Source organism: Salvelinus fontinalis, chromosome 14 (assembly GCF_029448725.1).
Source record: "Salvelinus fontinalis isolate EN_2023a chromosome 14, ASM2944872v1, whole genome shotgun sequence".
NCBI lineage: Eukaryota > Metazoa > Chordata > Actinopteri > Salmoniformes > Salmonidae > Salvelinus > Salvelinus fontinalis.
In genome coordinates, this window is record NC_074678.1 from 15,943,388 (window position 1) to 15,970,248 (window position 26,861).

Below are 26,861 nucleotides of genomic sequence, written 5' to 3' on the forward strand. Positions count from 1 at the left end.
TTGTTATCATTAATTTCCATGAGCTTCCTTTGGCCCTTGAAATGCTCAGTCTGATTGTGTGGGAGTTAGGGAACAAATTCGATTTTTTAAAACTGCACTTCCCCTTTAACTTTCCCCGAAATTCTCAGATTATCCAGAAATGCAGGTAGCAACATTCCCGGAATCAGAATGGAACAAGCAGGACATCCGGAATCCCCCAAACAGGATTTCAGAAAAACCTAAGAAAGTAACCAGAATTTTGCAACCCTAGACAAAATTATACATGGTGCATTGGTATATTGACATGGGAGACAACAATGAAAATCGTGTTAGTTAATAAAAGTGTCACACAAACCAGGGATATTTCACATTTGAATAGTTTATTAAACAATGTCCATTTTACTTCCCAAGTCTTCTCTCCAACAGAGTGTGATTGACATACAGTTGACGTTAAAATAGAAAATAAAACGTTGAGGAGCAGGGAGGAGGAAGAGGAGGTGAGGAGTACAGAGTACATAGCAGCTGACTCCCACCTTACTTATGTTCAATATCAGTCATTTTAATTACATTAATAATTATAATAACAGTATGGACACTGACTATAAGAAGAACATGTGTAGCAACAAATAAAAAATGAGAACCAACAGTAATCATTAAAAACAAAGGTATTTAAGAGATTTCAAATGATATCTCTTATAAGTCTAAACTTTTTTTAAGCTAAATATTGTAAATCCTTTCTGTAAGTATTTGATGTATATTTTTTCATGTTTTGTTTTACTAGTAATTTTATGTTTTTAAAAGAGTAGTGACCCAAAGTTCTGCATGCTGATTCGATCAATTTGCTGGGTCAATGCATGACATCACTGCATTCTATTCTATCTACTGTTCCTTCACACACACACACACACACACACACACACACACACACACACACACACACACACACACACACACACACACACACACACACACACACACACACACACACACACACACACACACACACACACACACACACACACACACACACACACACACACAAACGACTAGTTACACCATCATCCTGTCTATGGTATCTTATATTTCTATAGCATCTTTGCTTGGGAAACAACTTCCCAGAGCTAAATGTATCAGCGGCCAGAAGTGTTGCAGTTGTCTTGGTAAAGAGACATTTAGTGTACCTGCCATTTACCCTGCTCCCTATATAATGTGCTACTTTTGACCAGAGCCCACCAGGTTTATGTCAAAAGTAGTGCAATATATAAGGAATATGGTGCCATTTGGGACGCACAAATGATCATAGGAAGAGTTGACGATGGCACAAATTTCTGTTGTTTAAATGTTCTTTAGAGAAACATAAAGAAGGCCAATTCACAGACGAAGAAAGAGACCTCTATCAAAAAACTTGACCATCATTGTCTGGCTCACACCCAGAACATAATAATACAAACAAAAAACAACAACACCCTGTTGTTACAATTATTTCCACAGCTGTTTCCATAGTTACGTACTGTACATGTGATGCTTTATTTACTTGTGTTGTTATGGCAATCTTGTTGTATTTTCCACATTGGTCTGTACAGTGGTCCAATGTACACGTTGGTCATGTTCTGTGTAGCGTGCGTGTGTGTGTGAGTGTGTATCAGGATGCAGTGGGGTAAGGTGACAGAGGAAACATAACTCTCCCTCTCCTTCACTGATCCACTTTATCTCTTTAGATTGAGATGTTTTTTATTGTCACATACACCCAATTTAACATAGAAAAGATCATTCTACCACAAATACACACACGCAATATTTGAGTGTGTGAGAGCGCCAAATACACACAAACACACAATATGTGATTGTGTGAAAGCTTCAAGTACACACACACACAATACCTGAGTGTATGAGAGATTCAAATACACACACATGCAATGTGTGATTGTGTGAAAGCTTCAAGTACACACACACAAACACACACACACACACAATATGTTAGTGTATGAGGGCTTCAAACACACACACACACACACACACACACACACACACACACACACACACACACACACACACACACACACACACACACACACACACACACACACACACACACACACACACACACACACACACAATATGTTAGTGTATGAGGGCTTCAAATACACACACACAATATGTTAGTGTATGAGGGCTTCAAATACACACACACACACACACACAATATGTTAGTGTATGAGAGATTCCGTGAATGCAAGAGCATGGGAGTCCTGCAAGAATGATAATTAGGCTAAGGATGGTGTGTGTGCGCGTGGTGGTTTCAAGGGATGGGAGGTTCACAAGCATCCATTCCTATAAACCTGTCACCAAAAAATGCAACACAAATGAACAGAACTAAAAAACACAGCAGGACTTAACTCTCAGACACACAGAGACACCTACTGTACATATCAGGGTCACATATCAACATGTATGTGCATATGAACATGTGATGTATATGTCCTGTTATATTGAAAACACACACAAGCACATACATGCCTGCATGTACACACACATTCATTCAAAGAAACATAAAGACAATGTGCATCCTATTCCCTATATAGTGCACTGTTTTTGACAAAAAGAAGTGTATTATAAAGGGAATAGGGTGCCATTTGGGAGACAGACACAGACATTTTGAACCCTAAAGTATACTGTCTAAGAAGAAGGCATTAAGGAAATATTGCTGAAATAAATACAAATAAATTAAATTATATAAAACAGTGGGTTAAAAAACATTAAAACTCTGTTAAATAGAACAAATCATCAATTAATAAAACAAAAAACACATATCTTTAAAAGTAATAATCCATACCAAGTCACATCTGCTAATAGAAAAAATACTTTTGTACGGGTCCAAAAGACAGACAGTACTCTGACTACCTGTAGATGGAGACAGACAGGTACATTTGTAAACAACAGACAGACAGACAGACAGACAGACAGACAGACAGACAGAGGTGGACGGATCTCAATTTAGACATTCAGAAATCATGTCAGTATGAGGGTATGGAGGTGTATGTAGTCTTGAGGATGTGTTGGGGGGTAGGTGAAGAGGAATGAAGAGGGGTGAAGAGGGATGAAGAGGGGTGAAGAGGGATGAGGAGGGATGAAAAGGGGTGGAGAGGGTTGAAGAAGGGTGAAGAGGGATGAGGAAGGCTGAAGAGGGATGAGGAGGGCTGAAGAGGGGTGAAGCGGGATGAGGAGGGGTGAAGAGGGATGAAGAGGAATGAGGGGTGAAGGGGGATGAAGAGGGCTGAAGAGGGCTGAAGAGGAATGAGGGTTGAAGAGGGCTGAAGAGGAATGAGGGGTGAAGAGGGGTGAAGAGGGTTGAAGGGGAATGAGGAGGGGTGAAGAGGGATGAGGGGGGGTGAAGAGTGCTGAAGAGGGATGAGGAGGGGTGAAGCGGGCTGAAGAGGGCTGAATAGGGCTGAAGAGGGGTGAGTGAGGAGGGCTGAAGAGGGGTGAAGAGGGTTGAGTGAGGAGGGGTGAAGAGGGGTGAGGGGAGGGTGAGGTTGTGTGGTTGTCTGAGGGGTGAAGGGGGCAGAAGTGGCTATGGCCAAGGGGATGGGTGGTAGGGGGTGCAGGGGGTAAATTAGTATTTCTAAAGTCTTACAGGAAGTCCTGTGGCACGGTGTCTGACATCCCTTCCTATTGCGACAGACACAGTTGATTGGCAGTGCTGCGGTGATCCCCTCTAAAACCTGCCCTGGATCAGCCACCGCCATCCAAAATAACAAAATAAATAACTTTATCGACATCAGTTGGTTGGTGACAACAGTTCAGACAGATAAACGGGGCTTCATGGCAGTTTGAATGTAGCTCTAGGCTTGGAGCTGATAGGTGGACTGACGCCCTCATTTGAGAACTCACAGGGAATCAGGAAGGGGGAAGCAGACATGATTGGTTTGAATTGGGAGAGAGGCGGGGACTGGGGAGTGGACAGCACCAAAACATGTCGGACAGTGATAGCCGCTTGGGTGGGTAGGGAGTCAAACAGCTGTGTGTGTGTGTGCGACATTGTGTGTATTTATGACAATGTAGGCTGGGTATATCTCAATAATGATATAGGTTGATCCCATCGATCTTGTACTGTGTTGGTCAGCCATTTGTCACTCTAAGCATTGTCATTGTGTATATGGATGTGTACTGTAGAAGTGAGAGTATGTGTGTGTGTGTGTGTGTGTCAGTAAATGTACATGTGAGAGTATGTCTAGGTGAGTGAGTGTGTAACCCTGTACATCAATGTGTGTGAGATGCAAGTCCCTGTGTGTAGAGTGGCGGTAGAGGGGTCAGGCTCAGACTGGGATGAGACTCAGTCTGGGAGATAGGGGTCATCCTGGTTTGGGGGACAGTAGTTGAAGTTGGGAGGTTATAGCTGGGTTTAGTGGGCAGTAGTTGAAGTTGGGAGGTTATAGCTGGGTTTAGTGGGCAGTAGTTGAAGTTGGGAGGTTATAGCTGGCTTTAGTGGGCAGTAGTTGAAGTTGGGAGGTTATAGCTGGGTTTAGTGGGCAGTAGTTGAAGTTGGGAGGTTATAGCTGGGTTTAGTGGGCAGTAGTTGAAGTTGGGAGGTTATAGCTGGGTTTAGTGGGCAGTAGTTGGAGTTGGGAGGTTATAGCTGGGTTTAGTGGGCAGTAGTTGAAGTTGGGAGGTTATAGCTGGGTTTAGTGGGCAGTAGTTGAAGTTGGGAGGTTATAGCTGGGTTTAGTGGGCAGTAGTTGAAGTTGGGAGGTTATAGCTGGGTTTAGTGGGCAGTAGTTGAAGTTGGGAGGTTATAGCTGGGTTTAGTGGGCAGTAGTTGAAGTTGGGAGGTTATAGCTGGGTTTAGTGGGCAGTAGTTGGAGTTGGGAGGTTATAGCTGGGTTTAGTGGGCAGTAGTTGAAGTTGGGAGGTTATAGCTGGGTTTAGTGGGCAGTAGTTGAAGTTGGGAGGTTATAGCTGGGTTTAGCGGGCAGTAGTTGAAGTTGGGAGGTTATAGCTGGGTTTATCGGGCAGTAGTTGAAGTTGGGAGGTTATAGCTGGGTTTAGCGGGCAGTAGTTGAAGTTGGGAGGTTATAGCTGGGTTTAGAGGGCAGTAGTTGAAGTTGGGAGGTTATAGCTGGGTTTAGTGGGCAATAGTTGAAGTTGGGAGGTTATAGCTGGGTTTAGTGGGCAGTAGTTGAAGTTGGGAGGTTATAGCTGGGTTTAGTGGGCAGTAGTTGAAGTTGGGAGGTTATAGCTGGGTTTAGTGGGCAGTAGTTGAAGTTGGGAGGTTATAGCTGGGTTTAGCGGGCAGTAGTTGAAGTTGGGAGGTTATAGCTGGGTTTAGCGGGCAGTAGTTGAAGTTTGGAGGTTATAGCTGGGTTTAGCGGGCAGTAGTTGAAGTTGGGAGGTTATAGCTGGGTTTAGCGGGCAGTAGTTGAAGTTGGGAGGTTATAGCTGGGTTTAGTAGGCAGTAGTTGAAGTTGGGAGGTTATAGCTGGGTTTAGTGGGCAGTAGTTGAAGTTGGGAGGTTATAGCTGGGTTTAGCGGGCAGTAGTTGAAGGTGGGAGGTTATAGCTGGGTTTAGTGGGCAGTAGTTGAAGTTGGGAGGTTATAGCTGGGTTTAGCGGGCAGTAGTTGAAGTTGGGAGGTTATAGCTGGGTTTAGCGGGCAGTAGTTGAAGTTGGGAGGTTATAGCTGGGTTTAGCGGGCAGTAGTTGAAGTTGGGAGGTTATAGCTGGGTTTAGTGGGCAATAGTTGAAGTTGGGAGGTTATAGCTGGGTTTAGTGGGCAGTAGTTGAAGTTGGGAGGTTATAGCTGGGTTTAGTGGGCAGTAGTTGAAGTTGGGAGGTTATAGCTGGGTTTAGCGGGCAGTAGTTGAAGTTGGGAGGTTATAGCTGGGTTTAGCGGGCAGTAGTTGAAGTTGGGAGGTTATAGCTGGGTTTAGCGGGCAGTAGTTGAAGTTGGGAGGTTATAGCTGGGTTTAGCGGGCAGTAGTTGAAGTTTGGAGGTTATAGCTGGGTTTAGCGGGCAGTAGTTGAAGTTTGGAGGTTATAGCTGGGTTTAGCGGGCAGTAGTTGAAGTTGGGAGGTTATAGCTGGGTTTAGTGGGCAGTAGTTGAAGTTGGGAGGTTATAGCTGGGTTTAGTGGGCAGTAGTTGAAGTTGGGAGGTTATAGCTGGGTTTAGCGGGCAGTAGTTGAAGTTGGGAGGTTATAGCTGGGTTTAGTGGGCAGTAGTTGAAGTTGGGAGGTTATAGCTGGGTTTAGCGGGCAGTAGTTGAAGTTGGGAGGTTATAGCTGGGTTTAGCGGGCAGTAGTTGAAGTTGGGAGGTTATAGCTGGGTTTAGCGGGCAGTAGTTGAAGTTGGGAGGTTATAGCTGGGTTTAGTGGGCAATAGTTGAAGTTGGGAGGTTATAGCTGGGTTTAGTGGGCAGTAGTTGAAGTTGGGAGGTTATAGCTGGGTTTAGTGGGCAGTAGTTGAAGTTGGGAGGTTATAGCTGGGTTTAGTGGGCAGTAGTTGAAGTTGGGAGGTTATAGCTGGGTTTAGCGGGCAGTAGTTGAAGTTGGGAGGTTATAGCTGGGTTTAGCGGGCAGTAGTTGAAGTTGGGAGGTTATAGCTGGGTTTAGCGGGCAGTAGTTGAAGTTTGGAGGTTATAGCTGGGTTTAGCGGGCAGTAGTTGAATTTGGGAGGTTATAGCTGGGTTTAGCGGGCAGTAGTTGAAGTTGGGAGGTTATAGCTGGGTTTAGTGGGCAGTAGTTGAAGTTGGGAGGTTATAGCTGGGTTTAGTGGGCAGTAGTTGAAGTTGGGAGGTTATAGCTGGGTTTAGTGGGCAGTAGTTGAAGTTGGGAGGTTATAGCTGGGTTTAGTGGGCAGTAGTTGAAGTTGGGAGGTTATAGCTGGGTTTAGTGGGCAGTAGTTGAAGTTGGGAGGTTATAGCTGGGTTTAGTGGGCAGTAGTTGAAGTTGGGAGGTTATAGCTGGGTTTAGTGGGCAATAGTTGAAGTTGGGAGGTTATAGCTGGGTTTAGTGGGCAGTAGTTGAAGTTGGGAGTTATAGCTGGGTTTAGTGGGCAGTAGTTGAAGTTGGGAGGTTATAGCTGGGTTTAGTGGGCAGTAGTTGAAGTTGGGAGGTTATAGCTGGGTTTAGCGGGCAGTAGTTGAAGTTGGGAGGTTATAGCTGGGTTTAGCGGGCAGTAGTTGAAGTTGGGAGGTTATAGCTGGGTTTAGCGGGCAGTAGTTGAAGTTGGGAGGTTATAGCTGGGTTTAGCGGGCAGTAGTTGAAGTTGGGAGGTTATAGCTGGGTTTAGCGGGCAGTAGTTGAAGTTGGGAGGTTATAGCTGGGTTTAGCGGGCAGTAGTTGAAGTTGGGAGGTTATAGCTGGGTTTAGTGGGCAGTAGTTGAAGTTGGGAGGTTATAGCTGGGTTTAGTGGGCAGTAGTTGAAGTTGGGAGGTTATAGCTGGGTTTAGCGGGCAGTAGTTGAAGTTGGGAGGTTATAGCTGGGTTTAGTGGGCAGTAGTTGAAGTTGGGAGGTTATAGCTGGGTTTAGCGGGCAGTAGTTGAAGTTGGGAGGTTATAGCTGGGTTTAGTGGGCAGTAGTTGAAGTTGGGAGGTTATAGCTGGGTTTAGCGGGCAGTAGTTGAAGTTGGGAGGTTATAGCTGGGTTTAGCGGGCAGTAGTTAAAGTTGGGAGGTTATAGCTGGGTTTAGTGGGCAGTAGTTGAAGTTGGGAGGTTATAGCTGGGTTTAGTGGGCAGTAGTTGAAGTTGGGAGGTTATAGCTGGGTTTAGTGGGCAGTAGTTGAAGTTGGGAGGTTATAGCTGGGTTTAGTGGGCAGTAGTTGAAGTTGGGAGGTTATAGCTGGGTTTAGTGGGCAGTAGTTGAAGTTGGGAGGTTATAGCTGGGTTTAGCGGGCAGTAGTTGGAGTTGGGGGGTGTCCCAACTAGTTGGTCGGAGGTACAGTTATTGTTGGGGGGCTATAGCAGGGTCTGCGGGGCAGGTGGGGCCTTGGGGGATTTAGGGGTACAGTCGAAGTTGGGGGGCGTCCTGTGTGGTTGTTTCTGGTTGAGAAGTTAAAAGTGGGGGGCTATAGCAGGGAAGGGGGGTGGGGTCCGATGATGTTGGTCTGGGGTACAGGAGCAGGGTTTGGGGGGCTATAGCAGGGAGGTGGGGGTCCTGTGTCATTGCCCTGGGGTACAGGAGCAGGGTTTGGGGGGTGGGGTCCGATGATGGTGGTCTGGGGTACAGGAGCAGGGTTTGGGGGGCTATAGCAGGGAGGTGGGGGTCCTGTGTCATTGCCCTGGGGTACAGGAGCAGGGTTTGGGGGGGCTATAGTAGGGAGGGGGGGGATACCATGTCACTGGCCTGGGTTGCAGAGGCAGAGTTTGGGGGGCTATAGCAGGGAGGTTGGGGTCCCGTGTCGTTGGCCTGGGTTGCAGAGGCAGGGTTTGGGGGGCTATAGCAGGGAGGTTGGGGTCCCGTGTCGTTGGCCTGGGTTGCAGAGGCAGGGTTTGGGGGGCTATAGCAGGGAGGTTGGGGTCCCGTGTTGTTGGCCTGGGGTGCAGAGGCAGGGTTTGGGGAGCTATAGCAGGGCGATGGGGGTCCTGTGTCGTTGGGCTGGGGTGATGGAGCAGGGTTTGGGGGGCTATAGCAGGGCGATGGGTGTCCTGTGTTGTTGGCCTGGGTGATTGAGCAGGGTTTGGGGGGCTATAGCAGGGCGATGGGGGTCCTGTGTCGTTGGCCTGGGGTGATGGAGCAGGGTTTGGGGGGCTATAGCAGGGCGATGCGGGTCCTGTGTCGTTGGCCTGGGGTGATGGAGCAGGGTTTGGGGGGCTATAGCAGGGCGATGGGGGTCCTGTGTCGTTGGCCTGGGTGATGGAGCAGGGTTTGGGGGGCTATAGCAGGGCGATGGGGGTCCTGTGTCGTTGGCCTGGGGTGATGGAGCAGGGTTTGGGGGGCTATAGCAGGGCGATGGGGGTCCTGTGTCGTTGGCCTGGGGTGATGGAGCAGGGTTTGGGGGGCTATAGCAGTCTGTCCATGAAGCTAGTGTCGAGGCGCTGGATGAGCACGCGGATGAAGGACATCTCTTTACGCGTGTTCTCAAAGATGATGCGTGGGTCGTCTGACTGGCAACGCAGGCAGTTAGGGGCCATCACCATGGCCAGGTTGTTCACATCCATCTTAGTGATCACCACGTTGGCAGGCTGGCCAAACACCTGGAGGGAGAGAGAGAGATGATGATGGGTGTGTTTGATTGTGTGTGTGTTTGCTACCTATAGGAAGTGGGTGATGTTGAAGTTGATAGTGTGTATTTGGTACAGAGGATGAGTTTGGAGCAGATGATGTGTGTGTGTGTTACCTGTAGAAAGCGTATGAGGTAGCAGAGCACCAGCTTGTTGATGTGAGGAAGGCCCATCACTACGTTGACTGCAGCCTCAGGGTCATCATAGTGAGTGATACACTCCTCATAGAACTCATGAGGAATCAACGGCTCCTCCAACTCCCTGTACCACAACTTCAACAGAGAGGCTGGTTGGGTTGTGGGGGTGGGGTGGGAATAAGGCGAGCAGAGAGGGGGGAGAGAGAAGGGAAAAGGGGTAGAATTGGAAAAGGGAGACGGTGAGAAATAGTTATTTTTGGGCTCTAGCTATCTGTATGTACAGTGTAAGTAAATTTTTTACAAATTCATTGACAGTCCAATCAAGAGACAGAAACAGTTGACTGGCCAGACACACAGCACCCCTCTACGCACTGACACTAATGCCTTAATCACACACAGAACAGACCAGAAGAACACCATCACACTTCTCTATGTGTGAGTGTGTGCTCATCCATGTCTGTGTTGGTAATAGAGTTGTGACTGATGATGACCTCTGCCAACCTCCACACAGGATTGCTCCTTCTTTTCTGCTATGAAATCTATTTTATTGTTATTTATAAAAATTGCAGTAGTTTAGCAGTGTGTCAGTGCGTGGTGGGGGGAATGTGTGTGTGTGTGCTGAGGGTGGGTCATCCAATCATGTTGACCTGCTGCTGCAGCTCCTAACACGCTTTGGTGTTGGGGCTATTCATATTCAGAGAGAATTAGAGCACCGCAGAGAGAAGGGGGATGGCCTGGGGCTAGGGGAGTTTGGGAGAGAAGGGGGAGGGCCTGGGGCTAGGGGAGGGTTGGAGAGAAGGGGGAGGGAAACTCACAGGGAAACTTCACGGCGGGGGCGTCTGCCTGCTTGTCAGGGACCAGTGGTGTAAATCGATCCTGGTAAGAGAGCGACTCTGTACCCTCGACATTGAACTGCTTTCTGTGTCACTGCAACCTTACTATCTGCCCCGTGAGTTCCCCCAATTGTTTGTTACCGTTGTGTACATTCAACCTAAAGCTAATATAACAAAGGCATCAGAGATTATTTATAATCTGTCACAGAAACTGGAATCCATCTCCCCCGACGCACCCAAATTTATTTTAGGGGATTTTAACAACTGTACCTTGCGCAAAGTCTTGCGCACATACCATCAGTATGTGAAATGTCACACTAGGAAAAATAGGACTCTTGATTTGTGCTATGGGACAATAACGTGAGATAAAAAGACAGATACTGGTGGACAAGGAGGCATACAAGCAAAGGGTGGAGAGGACCCTCTCCTCAGGAAACGCAAGGGTGGCCTGGCAAGGGATTAAATCCATGGCTAGCGCCCCCCCATATAGGCAGGGGAAAAACCAGTGCTGACCTTGGGGGATATGAGGGCCAGAACATGGCTAATGAACTGAATGTTTTCTTCTCAAGATTTGAATCAGACAACTTCGTGTCAGAGGTAAAACAAATGGAAGCATCATTACAAATGTTTGAGAGAGTTGTTGTTCAACAGTCTGATGTTCTAAAGTTGTTCAGGGGATGTAACACATACAAAAGCCCAGGCCCAGACAAAATAAGTGGGCATGTGTTAAAGCACTGTGCTGAACAACTGGCTGGTGTTTTTACAGACATTTTCCAATCCTCACTCAACCAGCAACACGTTCCAGTATTGTGGAAAAAAATCAATAATTATAACAATTCCTAAAGTATCGAATCGAATAAATGTTTTATTTCTTATTTCTTACTATTATTATTATTATTTTTTTTTTTATTGGTGCGTAACTGTTATTGAAAGTTGTATTGTCAATCTTGTTTTGTATTTAACGCCACTTTAAATGTGTACATGACACTGCAACAAAATTTCCCGATGGGGACAATAAAGTAAGTAAGTAAGTAAGGAAGGAGGGCCTGGGGCCTGGGGCTAGGGGAGTTTGGGAGAGAAGGGGGAGGCCCTGGGGCTAGGGGAGGGTGGGAGAGAAGGGGGAGGGCCTGGGGCTAGGGGAGGGTGGGAGAGAAGGGGGAGGCCCTGGGGCTAGGGGAGGGTGGGAGAGAAGGGGGAGGGCCTGGGGCTAGGGGAGGGTGGGAGAGTAGGGGGAGGGCCTGGGGATAGGGGAGGGTGGGAGAGTAGGGGGAGGGCCTGGGGCTAGGGGAGGGTGGGAGAGTAGGGGGAGGGCCTGGGGCTAGGGGAGGGTGGGAGAGTAGGGGGAGGGCCTGGGGCTAGGGGAGGGTGGGAGAGAAGGGGGAGGGCCTGGGGCTAGGGGAGGGTGGGAGAGTAGGGGGAGGGCCTGGGGCTAGGGGAGGGTGGGAGAGAAGGGGGAGGCCCTGGGGCTAGGGGAGGGTGGGAGAGAAGGGGGAGGGCCTGGGGCTAGGGGAGGGTGGGAGAGTAGGGGGAGGGCCTGGGGCTAGGGGAGGGTGGGAGAGAAGGGGGAGGCCCTGGGGCTAGGGGAGGGTTGGAGAGAAGGGGGAGGGCCTGGGGCTAGGGGAGGGTGGGAGAGAAGGGGGAGGGCCTGGGGCTAGGGGAGGGTTGGAGAGTAGAGGGAGGGCCTGGGGCTAGGAGAGAAGGGGGAGGGCCTGGGGCTAGGGGAGGGTTGGAGAGAAGGGGGAGGGCCTGGGGCTAGGGGAGGGTGGGAGAGAAGGGGGAGGGCCTGGGGCTAGGAGAGAAGGGGGAGGCCCTGGGGCTAGGGGAGGGTTGGAGAGAAGGGGGAGGGCCTGGGGCTAGGGGAGGGTGGCAGAGAAGGGGGAGGGCCTGGGGCTAGGGGAGGGTGGGAGAGAAGGGGGGTGGGGGGTCTAGGGCTAGGAGAGGGTGCATAGCCATTACTATGTACCCGTACTCCCCATTTAAAGTGCCACCAGCAATCACTGGTGTACAGTGTGTACGGTGTGTGTGTACGCTGTGTGTATTACCTGGGATGTGTGGGTCCTCCAGGTCTGTGGGGATCTTCCATTGGTCCACTTGCAGCTTGAGAGCGTTGACCTCATCTATGTCACCTGGAACCCTGTGAGGTCAGGGGTCAGAAACACATTAGACTCCTCCTTCCTTCCTCACAGCACCCTTTACCAACCCTTTAGCTCATTCATGTATCTCTCTTCCTCCGTATGGTCTCCATTAGGTACTAGGGCCCAGATTAACAAAATCTTCTTCAGACATTTCTTCTTAACTGACTTTTTTCCTTAACTATTTTATGTTCTTGTGCTATTTCTTCTGTTTCTCCTGTTAAGGAGAAATTAGATTCTTGAAAATAAAGTTGTTGGAAATGAATTCCAAGATAGCTAAACCATTGTCTTAAACTCAGGGCTCATGAAAGCAATTGAACCTGTTAATTCACACACAAACTTCATCTGAAAGTTTCAGTATTGATTATTTTAAACCCAAGAACATGATTTAGAACAGTAATATCAGTATGAAATATGCTAACATGATTGCCATTGCTAGCTAGATAGCTAGCTGAAACGGTTGCCTAACAACAAGAAGATATTTGAGAAGTTTGTAAGAAAATCATTACATCTTAAGATATTGTTGAGGAATTGCACTTACGAACTATCTTATGAACTTCTTTTTTTTTTTTCATAAGAAGTTTCTTAAAGTTTTGCGTAAGAAGTGTTTTGTGAATCTGGGCCCAGGACCTTCACTGACAGACATGTCTAATACTACTAACGCCTCCCTCCTTCCCTTTACCCCAATTCCACTCCTCCCTCTCGCCCTCCCTACCTCTCTCCCTAGTGTTAGTGAGTGAGAGGTAGGTACTGACCTGAAGATGCCCTCTATTTGGTCTCCATTAAGACCCAGGACCTCCTCAGAGAGGCGTGTCTGGACCCAGGGCAGCTGACTGTCGGGGTAACGCTCCTTCTGCAGTGACATCACTTCCTCCAGGGAAGAGCCAAACATGGAGGGGCTGAAGATGGCGTTCCTGGCGTGTTTGATCTCCTCCAGACACGGCTTCTGCAACCCCTGGATTACAACACAGGCAGATACATCAATCAATATATCAATTAATCAATCAATCAAATGTATTTTATGAAGCCCTTTTTACTTCAGCAGTTGTCACAAAGTGCTTAAAGTTATCCGGCCTAAATGCCAAAGAGCATGCAATGCAGAGGCAGAAGCAGAGTGGCCTGGAAAAGTTCTCTAGAAGGAAGGAACCTAGAGAGGAACCAGGTTCAGAGAGGTGGCCCATCATTTTCGGGTAGAGATTTAGAGAGATTTACATTTGTTTTCTTCTATAAACTAGGGTACCAGTGAGGATTTCCTACACTGTACATTAAGATACAAAAGGGGGAACATGGCTATATTCAATACAATTCACAAGTTGATTTAAAACCTATGTTTAACCCTTTATCATGGTTGGTTTTTCAGCGGCAGGGACTGGGAGACTAGTCAGGATTGAGGCAAAATGAACGGAGCAAAGTACAGAGAGATCCTTGATGAAAACCTGCTCCAGAGCGCTCAAGACCTCAGACTGGGGAGAAGTTTCACCTTCCAACAGGACAACGACCCTAAACACACAGCCAAGACAATACAGGAGTTGCTTCAGGACAAGTCTCTGAATGTCCTTGAGTGGCCCAGCCAGTGCCCGGACTTGAACCCGATCTAACATCTCTGGAGACCTGAAAATAGCTTTGCAGCAACGGTCCCCATCCAACCTGAGAGAGCTTGAGAGGATCTGCAGAGAAGAATGGGAGAAGCTCCCCAAATACAGGTGTGCCAAGCTTGTAGCATCATACCCAACAAGACTCAATGCTGTAATCGCTGCTAAAGTTGTTTCAACAAAGTACTGAGTAAAGGGTCTGAAAACTTATGTAAATGTGATATCACTTTTTTTTTATTTTTTATAAATTAACAAAAATGAACAGTTCTGCCATAATATAACACTACGGCTCTTGAGGCGAAGCCCAAAGTCACATATTACACACTATATTTAGCAACTGCGTGTTTACTGAAAAATAATGGTATGACCTTCATAAATGTATCTAAATTAATTATTTAGAAACTGAAAATAAGTATGAAAATATCTACAAGTTAATAAGAAATATGTTGGATTCAAGTCTCCATCTCAACCAAAAAGAAAATTTAAAGAATATGATTAAATCAAATCAAACTGTATTAAAGTGCATTTAAAGTTTGATTTGATTTATTCCTATTCTTTAACTTGGTGAATCAAACATATCAATTATGCATTTAAAGGGGAAAAGAGAGCATGGTTAAAGGATGGGGAAAAGGGAAGAGAGAGAGAGAGGGATAGAAAGTGAGAGCGTTCAGTGGGTTTGCTCTTCCTTCACAAGGGCATAATCAGTACTATTAATCCCCCCGGTAGAGGCTCTGCTCTGGGGTTAATACCAGTCAAACACTGTGCCTCAGGCTACATGCTGCATTCAGGGTGTGTATATGTGTGAGTCCACCAAGTGACAAACTGTCTCTATTACCACCCTGCAGAGATGCTGGCACATGCTACATGCCTCACACACGCTATGCCAACCACCAGTGCCCGCTATCAGAGGCTGACATCGCCACGGGTGATAGGAGACAGGAGCACACACACACACACACACACACACACACACACACACACACACACACACACACACACACACACACACACACACACACACACACACACACACACACACACACACACACACACACACACACACACACACACAAACATTTAATTACACTACCCACCACTATCAATCCATATTTTCACTCTTTCATTCCCTGTCTATTTGTCTTCTTCCCTCTCCATCCCAGTCAATTCCTCTCCACTGCTCCTTTGCTCTGATCCTCCCTCTATCCCTTGGTCTCACTCTCCATCTGTCTTTCCTCTGTCCCTCATCTGCCCTTTCCTTCAGTTCAGCCCACTGTCTGTTTCTGCCTCAAAAGATAGTGTAGACAGCAGATGACCGCTCCACTGGCCCTCTCCTGTGGTCAGAAAGAGAGAAGCACCATTCCATGACAGGAAGTAGAATTATTGCTCCATGGTCACATTGGGGCCTGTTTGAGAGGATGTCATGTTAGCAAACATTCAAATAAAAATGTATTGTGATGTATAACTGATATTATTGTTTGTCAGATAGAATAAAGAATCACGTCAACTCTATTCATTCTATTTCAATCTCCAATATTCAAAATATTTCACATGAACTGAGCTAGATGTAGCCCACTGGGCACAAACTGGTTAAATCAATGTTGTTTCACCTAATTTGTCAACGTATTGTGATGTGGAATCTACCCGGAAAATACATTGAATTAGAAAAAAGTAATTAGCGTAAACTATTGTTAAGAGGATAACATTTCAACCACAGGATTATGTCATCATGGTAACCAACTTTCAAAATAGACAAACCTTGCATAAAATATGTTGAATTTGTACCTTTGAAACAACGTAGGGCTGGGCGGTATACCGTATTTTACTATATACCGGCATTGATGAACGGACCGGTTTGGGTTTTTACTTTACCTTCTATACCGGTATTTGAATGTTTGGTTTGTAAAATGTGATACGCCGTGTGTAATGTCCATTTGTATAGTTTACTCCACTACTTGAGTCATCCCTCTCTGCTCTCTCAATTCAATTCAATTCAAGGGGCTTTATTGGCATGGGAAACATATGTTTACATTGCCAAAGCAAGTGGAGTAGATAATATACAAAAGTGAAATAAACAATAAAAATGAACAGTAAACATTACACTCACAGAAGTTCCAAAAGAATAAAGACATTACAAATGTCATTTTATGTATATATACAGTGTGGTAACGATGTACAAATGGTTAAAGTACAAAAGGGAAAATAAATAAGCATAAATATGGGTTGTATTTACAGTGGTGTTTGTTCTTCACTGGTTGACCTTTTCTTGTGGCAACAGGTCACAGGTCTCTCTCTCTCTCCATGCCACTTTCCACACAGACCTAGTGTTGCTTGACCATGAGACACTTGCGTTCACAATGTTGATGACAACGATGTTGTTTCCACTTTGATCTTAATATAAATCCACAAGCGTCTATAATTACAATATTAGTTTGTATTTCTTACATCTGCAAACAGCTAGTTTGTATTTTCTTAGCAAGTTAAGCTAAATCGTGTTAGCCACTAATGCTAATCGCTAGTTAGCTGGCTAGGTAACAAGCTAATAAAAGTTGTGAGTTAGAGCAAACGTAGCTAGCTAATACAGCCTTATACCAGTGCTGCTGGAGGCTTAAATCAGCATGTTGTTTGTGCAACAGTATCTTCTAAATCAAAGAGGAATAGGCAAAGCATGAATATGTTGGCTACATGAATAAAGATTTCATGTAGCCAAAGATTATAGGGTCCCCTAGGAAACACAGAACATCACTTTGGTTTCTACCCTGTCACCATAACTCATCCATGGCATTTTCATTCGTTGTCATGTCAAACAACACTGTATTCAAAGTGCCCACTACTTTTTATATTCTAACTATAGAATTAGAATAAACTTTATATTTCCATGATTCCAAAAGTTCAACAAGTGTTTTGATCTAAATCGCAATTGCAACATTTGGTTAGAAATAAGGACTCGTTTTCAAATCAAATCAAATTTTATTTGTCACATACACTTGGTTAGCAGATGTTAATGCGAGTGTAGCGAAATGCTTGTGCTTCTAGTTCCGACAATGCAGTAATAACCAACAAGTAATCTAATCTAACAATTCCACATCTACTACCTTATACACATAATTTCCATCAATTCCCATTATTAAAGTGGCTGGAGTGGAGTCAGTATGTTGGCAGCAGCCACTCAATGTTAGTGGTGGCTGTTAAACAGTCTGATGGCCTTGAGATAGAAGCTGTTTTTCAGTCTCTCGGTCCATGCTTTGATGCACCTGTACTGACCTCGCCTTCTGGATGATAGCGGGGTGAACAGGCAGTGGCTCGGGTGGTTGTTGTCCTTGATGATCTTTATGGCCTTCCTGTGACATCGGGTGGTGTAGGTGTCCTGGAGGGCAGGTAGTTTGCCCCCGGTGATGCGTTGTGCAGACCTCACTACCCTCTGGAGAGCCTTACGGTTGTGGGCGGAGCAGTTGCCGTACCAGGCGGTGATACAGCCCAACAGGATGCTCTCGATTGTGCATCTGTAGAAGTTTGTGAGTGCTTTTGGTGACGAGCCAAATTTCTTCAGCCTCCTGAGGTAAAAGAGGCGCTGCTGCGCCTTCTTCACAACGCTGTCTGTGTGGGTGGACCAATTCAGTTTGTCCGTGATGTGTACACCGAGGAACTTAAAACTTTCCACCTTCTCCACTACTGTCCCGTCGATGTGGATAGGGGGGTGCTCCCTCTGCTGTTTCCTGAAGTCCACAATCATCTCCTTTGTTTTGTTGACGTTGAGTGTGAGGTTATTTTCCTGACACCACACTCCGAGGGCCCTCACCTCCTCCCTGTAGGCCGTCTCGTCGTTGTTGGTAATCAAGCCTACCACTGTAGTGTCGTCCTCAAACTTGATGATTGAGTTGGAGGCGTGCATGGCCACGCAGTCGTGGGTGAACAGGGAGTACAGGAGAGGGCTCAGAACGCACCCTTGTGAGGCCCCAGTGTTGAGGATCAGCGGGGTGGAGATGTTGTTACCTACCCTCACCACCTGGGGGCGGCCCGTCAGGAAGTCCAGGACCCAGTTGCACAGGGCGGGGTCGAGACCCAGGGTCTCGAGCTTGATGACGAGTTTGGAGGGTACTGTGGTGTTAAATGCTGCGCTGTAGTCGATGAACAGCATTCTCACATAGGTATTCCTCTTGTCCAGATGGGTTAGGGCAGTGTGCAGTGTGGTTGCGATTGCGTCATCTGTGGACCTATTGGGTCGGTAAGCAAATTGGAGTGGGTCTAGGGTGTCAGGTAGGGTGGAGGTGATATGGTCCTTGACTAGTCTCTCAAAGCACTTCATGATGACGGAAGTGAGTGCTACTGGGCGGTAGTCGTTTAGCTCAGTTACCTTAGCTTTCTTGGGAACAGGAACAATGGTGGCCCTCTTGAAGCATGTGGGAACAGCAGACTGGGATAAGGATTGATTGAATATGTCCTTAAACACACCAGCCAGCTGGTCTGCGCATGCTCTGAGGACGCGGCTGGGAATCTGGGCCTGCAGCCTTGCGAGGATTAACACGTTTAAATGTTTTACTCACCTCGGCTGCTGTGAAGGAGAGCCCGCAGGTTTTGGTAGCGGGCCATGTCAGTGGCACTGTATTGCCCTCAAAGCGAGCAAAAAAGTTATTTAGTCTGTCTGGGAGCAAGACATCCTGGTCCGCGATGGGGCTGGTTTTCTTTTTGTAATCCGTGATTGACTGTAGACCCTGCCACATACCTCTTGTGTCTGAGCTGTTGAATTGCGACTCTACTTTGTCTCTATACTGGGACTTAGCTTGTTTGATTGCCTTGCGGAGGGAATAGCTACACTGTTTGTAGTCGGTCATGTTTACGGTCACCTTTCCCTGGTTAAAAGCAGTGGTTCGCGCTTTCAGTTTCACGCGAATGCTGCCATCAATCCACGGTTTCTGGTTTGGGAATGTTTTAATCGTTGCTGTGGGTACGACATCGTCAATGCACTTTCTAATGAACTCGCTCACCGAATCAGCTTATTCGTCATTATGGGGTATTGTGTGTAAATTGATGGGGAAAAACATTTATTTAATCCATTTTAGAATAAGGCTGGAAAAAGTCAAGTGGTCTGAATACTTTCCAAATGCATTGTATATAGTTTTTTTTGGGGGGGGGGGGGGGACCCTGGTCCGTAATGACCCCGTTCTCGGTCCGGATCCGGCCCGCCAGTTGAGTAAGGGGGGTCTAGACTCTGATGTTGTAGCATCTCTGAGGCAACACACCCACGGTGTAGTGTTTGGTACACAGATAGGCATAGAGAGGTGGACATACAGAGAGTTACTAAGACATAGAGAGAGTTACTAGGACATAGATAGAGTTACTAGGACATAGAGAGAGTTACTAGTAAATAGATAGAGTTACTAGGACATAGAGAGAGTTACTAAGATATAGATAGAGTTACTAGGACGTAGAGAGAGTTACTAGGATGTATTTTTGTATTTGTATTTATTATGGATCCCCATTAGCTGCTGCCAAAGCAGCAGCTACTCTTCCTGGGGTCCAGCAAAAGTAAGGCAGTTTTTACCATTTTAAAACATTACAATACATTCACAGATTTCACAACACACTGTGTGCCCTCAGGCCCCTACTGCACCACTACCACATATCTACAGTACTATATCCATGTGTATGTACGTTATCATATGTGTGTGTGTGTGTGTGTGTGTGTATGCATGCGTGTGTGTGTGTGTGTGTGTGTGTGTGTGTGTGTGTGTGTGTGTGTGTGTGTGTGTGTGTATGCATGTGTCTGTGCCAATGTTTGTGTTGCTTCACAGTCCCTCCTGTTCCATAAGGTGTTTTTTTAATCTGTTTTTGAAATCTAATTGTACTGCTTGCGTCAGTTACTTGATGTGGAATAGAGTTCCATGTAGTCATGGTTCTACGTAGTACTGTGTGCCTCGCATAGTCTGTTCTGGACTTGGAGACTGTGAAGAGACCTCTTGTGACATGTCTTGTGGGGTATGTATTGTGTCCGAGCTGTGTGCCAGTAGTTTAGACAGACAGCTCGTGCATTCAACATGTCAATACTTCTCATAAATAAAAGTAGTGATGAAGTCAATCTCCCATCCACTTTCAGCCAGGAGAGATTGACATGCATATTATTAATATTAGCTCTCTGTGTACATCCAAGGGCCAGCCGTGCTGCCCTGTTCTGAGCCAATTGCAATTTTTCTAAGTCACTGTTTGTGGCACCTGACCACATGACTGAACAGTTGTCAAGGTGCGACAAAACTAGGGCCTGTAGGACCTGCCTTGTTGATAGTGTTGTTAAGATGATTATTATAGACAGACTTCTTCCCATCTTAGCTACTACTGCATCAATAGGTTTTGACCATGACAGTTTACAATCTAGGGTTACTCCAAGCAGTTTAGTCTTCTCAACTTGCTCAATTTTCACGTACTTTATTACAAGACTTAGTTGAGGTGTAGGGTTTAGTGAGTGTTTTGTTCCAAATACAATGCTTTTAGTTTTAGAAATATTTAGGGCTAACTTATTCCTCGCCACCCACTCTGAAACTAACTGCAGCTCTTTGTTAAGTATTGCAGTCATTTCAGTCGCTGTAGTAGACTTCATGGACCTTGTTTCTTAGGCTACATATGTTAAAAAGGGCTATTTTTAGCACTTTTCTGGGTTGCTTGATTGTTTTTAATGCTTTACTGGGAAGCTTATCGGAGGTAGACTTACTCATGTTATTTACATTGGAGCTGATAGTGCAGGGTGAGCTGCATAAAGTAGTCTTCCTACTATTGCACACCGCCTCAGTGCTAACAGTGTAACTCTGGTTTATAGGCTCATGATTACTGCTTACAATAGCTGTAGGATAAACAGATGTATTTGGTGCAGTTAGGGGTACATAAATTAAATTACTTACATTGTGTTTCCCAATGCCCCTGAGATCATGTTCATTTGATGCAGCATTATGACGACTCATTGTCACAATGGTAGGGTCTTGGATCATTTACCAGTCATTGTTTCAACCCAGCCTTGAAATGCATGGACAGAGTCCAGGAGCCAAGATGATTTTGACGGACTCCGTCATTCCTGGAGAGAATCTTCTGTTTCCAGAAAGTGTCAAAGTTATCAATAAAAGTGACTCCAGCAGAGCTAAAGTAGCAGAGCTACTTTTTAAAATATATTTTTAATATATAATTTTACCCCCTTTTTCTCCCCAATTTTCGTGGTATACAATTGTTAGTAATTACTATCTTGTCTCATCGCTACAACTCCCGTATGGGCTCGGGAAAGATGAAGTTCAAAAGCCATGCGTCCTCCGAAACACAACCCAACCAAGCCGCACTGCTTCTTAACACAGCGCGCTTCCAACCCGGAAGCCAGCCGCACCAATGTGTCGGAGGAAACACCATGCACCTGGCAACCTTGGTTAGCGCACACTGTGCCCGGCCCGCCACAGGAGTCACTGGTGCGCGATGGGACAAGGATATCCCTACCGGCCAAACTCCCCCCAAACTGGATGACGCTAGGCCAATTGTGCGTCGCCCCACACAGCGGCAGGATTAAAACCTCACGGTCGCGGCCGGCTGCGACAGAGCCTGGGCGCGAACCCAGAATCTCTGGTGGCACAACTAGCGCTGCGATGCAGTGCCCTAGACCACTGCGCCACCCGGGAGGCATAGCTACGGTAGTCTTTTAGCCAGATGTGTAATGCCAGCAGTCTGCTGAATCTTTCACATCCGCGGCCCAACGATGGTACTGGACCTGAAATTATTGGCCGTTTTTTGTAGTATTTTAATGCTAAAATCAGTTCTATAAAATCAATTTTCAAATGTTCCGAGCTTGCCCTCCTGATGTCGTTAGACCCCACATGGACTCCGACAGTGTCAGCTCCCGGCATCTGTGGTAGAACAGTCGGAAGCAGCCTTGCTATGTCCTGTACTCGTGCTCCTGGGTAACACAGGGTTTTTGCCTTGGGGACCGAGATGTTTCTCACCATAGAGCTATCTATGATGACAGCTGGTGATGTTGAATGGGCCAGTCTCTCAGGCAGCCTCACTGTCTGGTGGGGCTGGGAGCTCCGAGGATTTGTACCCAAGGTAGAAGGCACCGGAGAGGGAAACAGAGCCGAGGACGAAGGTACCTCCGGATCTGATCTTGATTGGGAAGCCACCACGGACGAAGGCGCCGGACCCTCTGGAGCCAGGGAGGCAAAGCTGTTTCTGGTCTGTGTCAGTTCCAGGCTCAACATCTCCACGGAGACCCCCGTTGCCAGAGGACGCCTTCTTCAACTTCCACGGCGAGTGACGTACCTCCATGGCTGATTGGGTCGAGATCATCTCCGTTCTTCAGGGAAGGGGAGACCCCTTCGGGGATGGAACCCTGCTGAGCACCGGCCAGTCGGCTGTGGAGAGCAAAACTTCCACCAGACTGGGGTGGAAGAAAAATAAAAAGTAGGTGGGCGTGGGTTCCCCAGTAGCTATGTAGGTTTGCTACTTGCTTGCTAAGAGTAGCTACTTCGCTCCTGTAGTCCTCCGCAAGCAAGCAGTTGCTACATTGAAAGTCAACACAGTCCACATTGTCCCGGAACAAAGCAAAGTAAACACAGCTCCTGCAACGTTGGAAACGTTCAATAAGGGCTTCCATTTGAGACCGCCGAGCCAGCTAAGTTAGCTGGGCTTTCGCATCTCTCCCCTTATACGGCCTCTGGCAGGAATCCCGGGACAGATAGCAGCGCTCACAGGAATTTAGCCCAACAGAGCGGCAGGATTCAAAATAAAATACAAGTATATAAAAACACTGTCAGCTTTTAAACCGAGGTCTTGAGTTCAGATTTCAGCGTTCGACAAACCTCAAAGAGAGGTTTCTAGGGCATTCAAAAGGTCAGAGTAGAGATCAGTACTGGACACCACACACTGGGCAAAGACTGGTTGAATCAACGTTGTTTCCATGTCATTTCAACCAAAAAATGTAATGTGACGTCGTTGAATCAATGTGGAAAACTGATTGGATTTGAAAAAAGTTATCAATTTAAGGGAATTGTGACCTTTTTTCCCTCAACATTTAACTGAAATCCAATGACGTGGTGACATTTTTTGTTGATTTCACGTTGAATTCATGTTAGTTGACAACTCAACGAAATGTACACTGCTGAAAAAAATAAAGGGAACACTAAAATAACACATTCTAGATCTGAATGAATGAAATATTCTTATTAAATACTTTTTTCTTTACATAGTTGAATGTGCTGACAACAAAATCACACAACAATTATCAATGGAAATCAAATTTATCAACCCATGGAGGTCTGGATTTGGAGTCACACTCAAAATTAAAGTGGAAAACCACACTACAGGCTGATCCAACTTTGATGTAATGTCCTTAAAACAAGTCAAAATGAGGCTCAGTAGTGTGTGTGGCCTCCACGTGCCTGTATGACCTCCCTACAACGCCTGGGCATGCTCCTGATGAGGTGGCGGATGTTCTCCTGAGGGATCTCCTCCCAGACCTGGACTAAAGCATCCGCCAACTCCTGGACAGTCTGTGGTGCAACGTGGCGTTGGTGGATGAAGCGAGACATGAATTCCCAGATGTGCTGAATTGGATTCAGGTCTGGGGAACGGGCGGGCCAGTCCATAGCATCAATGCCTTCCTCTTGCAGGAACTGCTGACACACTCCAGCCACATGAGGTCTAGCATTGTCGTGCATTAGGAGGAACCCAGGGCCAACCGCACCAGCATATGGTCTCACAAGGAGTCTGAGGATCTCATCTCGGTACCTAATGGCAGTCAGGCTACCTCTGGCGAGCACATGGAGGGCTGTGCGGCCCCCCAAAGAAATGCCACCCCACACCATGACTGACCCACCGCCAAACCGGTCATGCTGGAGGATGTTGCAGGCAGCAGAACGTTCTCCACGGTGTCTCCAGACTCTGTCACATGTGCTCATGTGCTCAGTGTGAACCTGCTTTCATCTGTGAAGAGCACAGGGCTCCAGTGGCGAATTTGCCAATCTTGGTGTTCTCTGGCAAATGCCAAACGTCCTGCACAGTGTTGGGCTGTAAGCACAACCCCCACCTGTGGACGTCGGGCCCTCATACCACCCTCATGGAGTCTGTTTCTGACCGTTTGAGCAGACACATGCACATGTGTGGCCTGCTGGAGGTCCTTTTGCAGGGCTCTGGCAGTGCTCCAGCTGCTCCTCCTTGCACAAAGGCGGAGGTAGCGGTCCTGCTGCTGGGTTGTTGCCCTCCTACGGCCTCCTCCACGTCTCCTGATGTACTGGCCTGTCTCCTGGTAGCGCCTCCATGCTCTGGACACTACGCTGACAGACACAGCAAACCTTCTTGCCACAGCTCGCATTGATGTGCCATCCTGGATGAGCTGCACTACCTGAGCCACTTGTGTGGGTTGTAGACTCCGTCTCATGCTACCACTAGAGTGAAAGCACCGCCAGCATTCAAAAGTGACCAAAACATCAGCCAGGAAGCATAGAAACTGAGAAGTGGTCTGTGGGCACCACCTGCAGAACCACTCCTTTATTGGGGGTGTCTTGCTAATTGCCTATAATTTCCACCTTTTGTCTATTCCATTTGCACAACAGCATGTGAAATTTATTGTCAATCAGTGGTGCTTCCTAAGTGGACTGTTTGATTTCACAGAAGTGTGATTGACTTGGAGTTACATTGTGTTGTTAAGTGTTCCCTTTATTTTTTTGAGCAGTGTATATCAAAACTAGACGATGAACTGAAGTCTGTGCCCAGTGGGCAGTAGAGAGAGGCCATTATATTACAGCCCATTTAAACCAGTGGAGTGGCCTGATAATGATTGGTACTGGTCTAAAACCGACAGCTAACTGGGCGTGTACCGATCGGAACTGGTTTAGTGAGTCAGTTAGTGTTTTTTAGGATAGATGAGGATAGATGAACAACGGAATGGAACGTCCCCTAGGAGATGGTTTCCATGACACCCAACCTTCCCTCCTCACCCTCCCAGCCTTACCCCCTTCTCTCTCGCACACACACACACACACACACACACACACACACACACACACACACACACACACACACACACACACACACACACACACACACACACACACACACACACACACACACACACACACACACACACACACACACACACACACACACACACACACACACACACACACACACACACACAGCCGTCTCTGTCTGGGAGCCTGGTAAACAGAGGCAGACTGTAGAGTTGTGAACTGGTATAAAAACACTCAGAAGATACATTTGCCTAAAGGGCCCCTGTAATTGGTGGACTAGTTAAGAAGCATGTGAGCATGTGTGTGTTTTATGTGTGCTTGTGCGAGCGTGTGTGTGCGAGCGTGTGGGCGGATACGCATGTGTGTGTGCCGTGTTGTCCCAGCAGTCTCAGCAGGACTCCTGCTCCAGACATTTACATTAATAATACATTACATTTTGTACACCGCTTGCTGAAACAATAACTAAATTAAGACAAATACACACAATTAGCTTATCCTCTCATTCACCTATTATTATCTGACCCTGCTGGTCATCAATGAGCGTTTGAACATCTTGAAGAACAATCTGGCTTTAATGGCCATGTAGTCTTATAATCTTCACCCGGCACAGCCAGAAGAGGACTGGCCACCCCTCAGAGCCTGGTTCCTCTCTAGGTTTCTTCCTAGGTTCCTGCCTTTCTAGGGAGTTTTTCTAGCCACAGTGCTTCTACATCTGCATTGCTTGTTGTTTGGGGTTTTAGGCTGGGTTTCTGTATAAGCACTTTGTGACATCTGCTGATGTAAAAAGGGCTTCAAAAATACATTTGATTTATCTACTTATTAATATTCAAAAAATAAGAGCCTCAAGCAATACAAGTCAACGGTGACATACCGTTGAATGTGTGTGTGTGTGTGTGTGTAGTGTGTGTGTGTGCGTGTTATGTGTAAGTAGCATGTCATTGTGCCCCATATTCCCCTCCCATTCCCATCCCTGGGAGCATTCCGATATGGAATTCTTAATCAGATGGCGGTGGGGTACGCCGTGTTATCAGGGTGTGCACAGTGTGTCTCTTTGTGTGTGTGTGCGTATCCGTGAGTGTGTTTGTCTGTGTGTGTGTGTGGAGTGCATGAGGAGGGGTGTTAATTAAGTGGAGTGTGTTGTTGCCGTAGGGATGGCTAGTAGTTAACTACATAGACCTCGTTACTCCCCTTGGTTACTGTGCTCTCAGCCAATTAACAGCAAGCTAACTAACACTGCGCTAACTGCGCTACGGCTAACAGGGGAGGAAGACAAACAGACTTGCCCCCCAGACACAGCCCCGCCAGGCACAGAGACAACAGACAGACATCCCAGGAGAGGAAGATTAGAAAGAAGAGGAAAAAAACAGGGAATAACCGAGCACATACCTTCTTAGCTCCGGTCAGAGCAGCCTTCTGCAGTTTACGGTAACAGTATTTGGCATAGCCGCTGATCGCCACTCCTGGAAAAATAACACACACACAGAGGTTAGTCGTTAGATCATACAGTAACGTGTTGTAATTACCGAAGAGAAGTGAACTCAAAACACTGGTACAGGAAGGAAACAGAGATAATACACACACACACACACACACACACACACACACACACACACACACACACACACACACACACACACACACACACACACACACACACACACACACACACACACACACACACACACACACACACACACACACACACACACACACACACAATAGTTCATTGCTGGAGGGTAACACTGGTCTAATTCTGGAAACACACCATACTGCTCCAGGCCACTGCCCTCCTGACCCTACAAGAACACACGCACACAAACACACATACACTGACACAATGTTCAACCATCAAGTTCCTATTCTCTACATAGTTACATACACACAACAGCAGGATTTCACTGAGGTAACAGTCCTAGCAGTTACCAGTTACCCTACACTAATGTAAAAAGACTGAACTGATGTCCAGGACTCTCCCCTTAGAGA

The 26,861-nt window shown here is 46.7% G+C and overlaps 1 protein-coding gene across 2 annotated transcripts in view; it reads right to left on the reverse strand.

Moving 5' to 3' along the window:
* Positions 1-7,498: 7,498 nt before the first annotated feature.
* The window catches only part of LOC129869550 (rho GTPase-activating protein 39-like), a 190,327-nt gene continuing 170,964 nt past the window's right edge, over positions 7,499-26,861 (reverse strand). The window contains exons 11-15 of one of the 2 annotated variants that reach the window (XM_055944051.1): positions 26,265-26,338; positions 13,054-13,253; positions 12,209-12,300; positions 9,313-9,482; positions 7,499-9,169 (exon numbers count right to left, since the gene is read on the reverse strand). In XM_055944051.1, coding sequence (XP_055800026.1) covers positions 8,975-9,169; positions 9,313-9,482; positions 12,209-12,300; positions 13,054-13,253; positions 26,265-26,338 — 731 coding nt within the window. In that variant the 3' untranslated portion in view covers positions 7,499-8,974. The remainder of the gene's footprint in view (positions 9,170-9,312; positions 9,483-12,208; positions 12,301-13,053; positions 13,254-26,264; positions 26,339-26,861) is intronic. The other variant, XM_055944052.1, reaches the window with a different exon arrangement.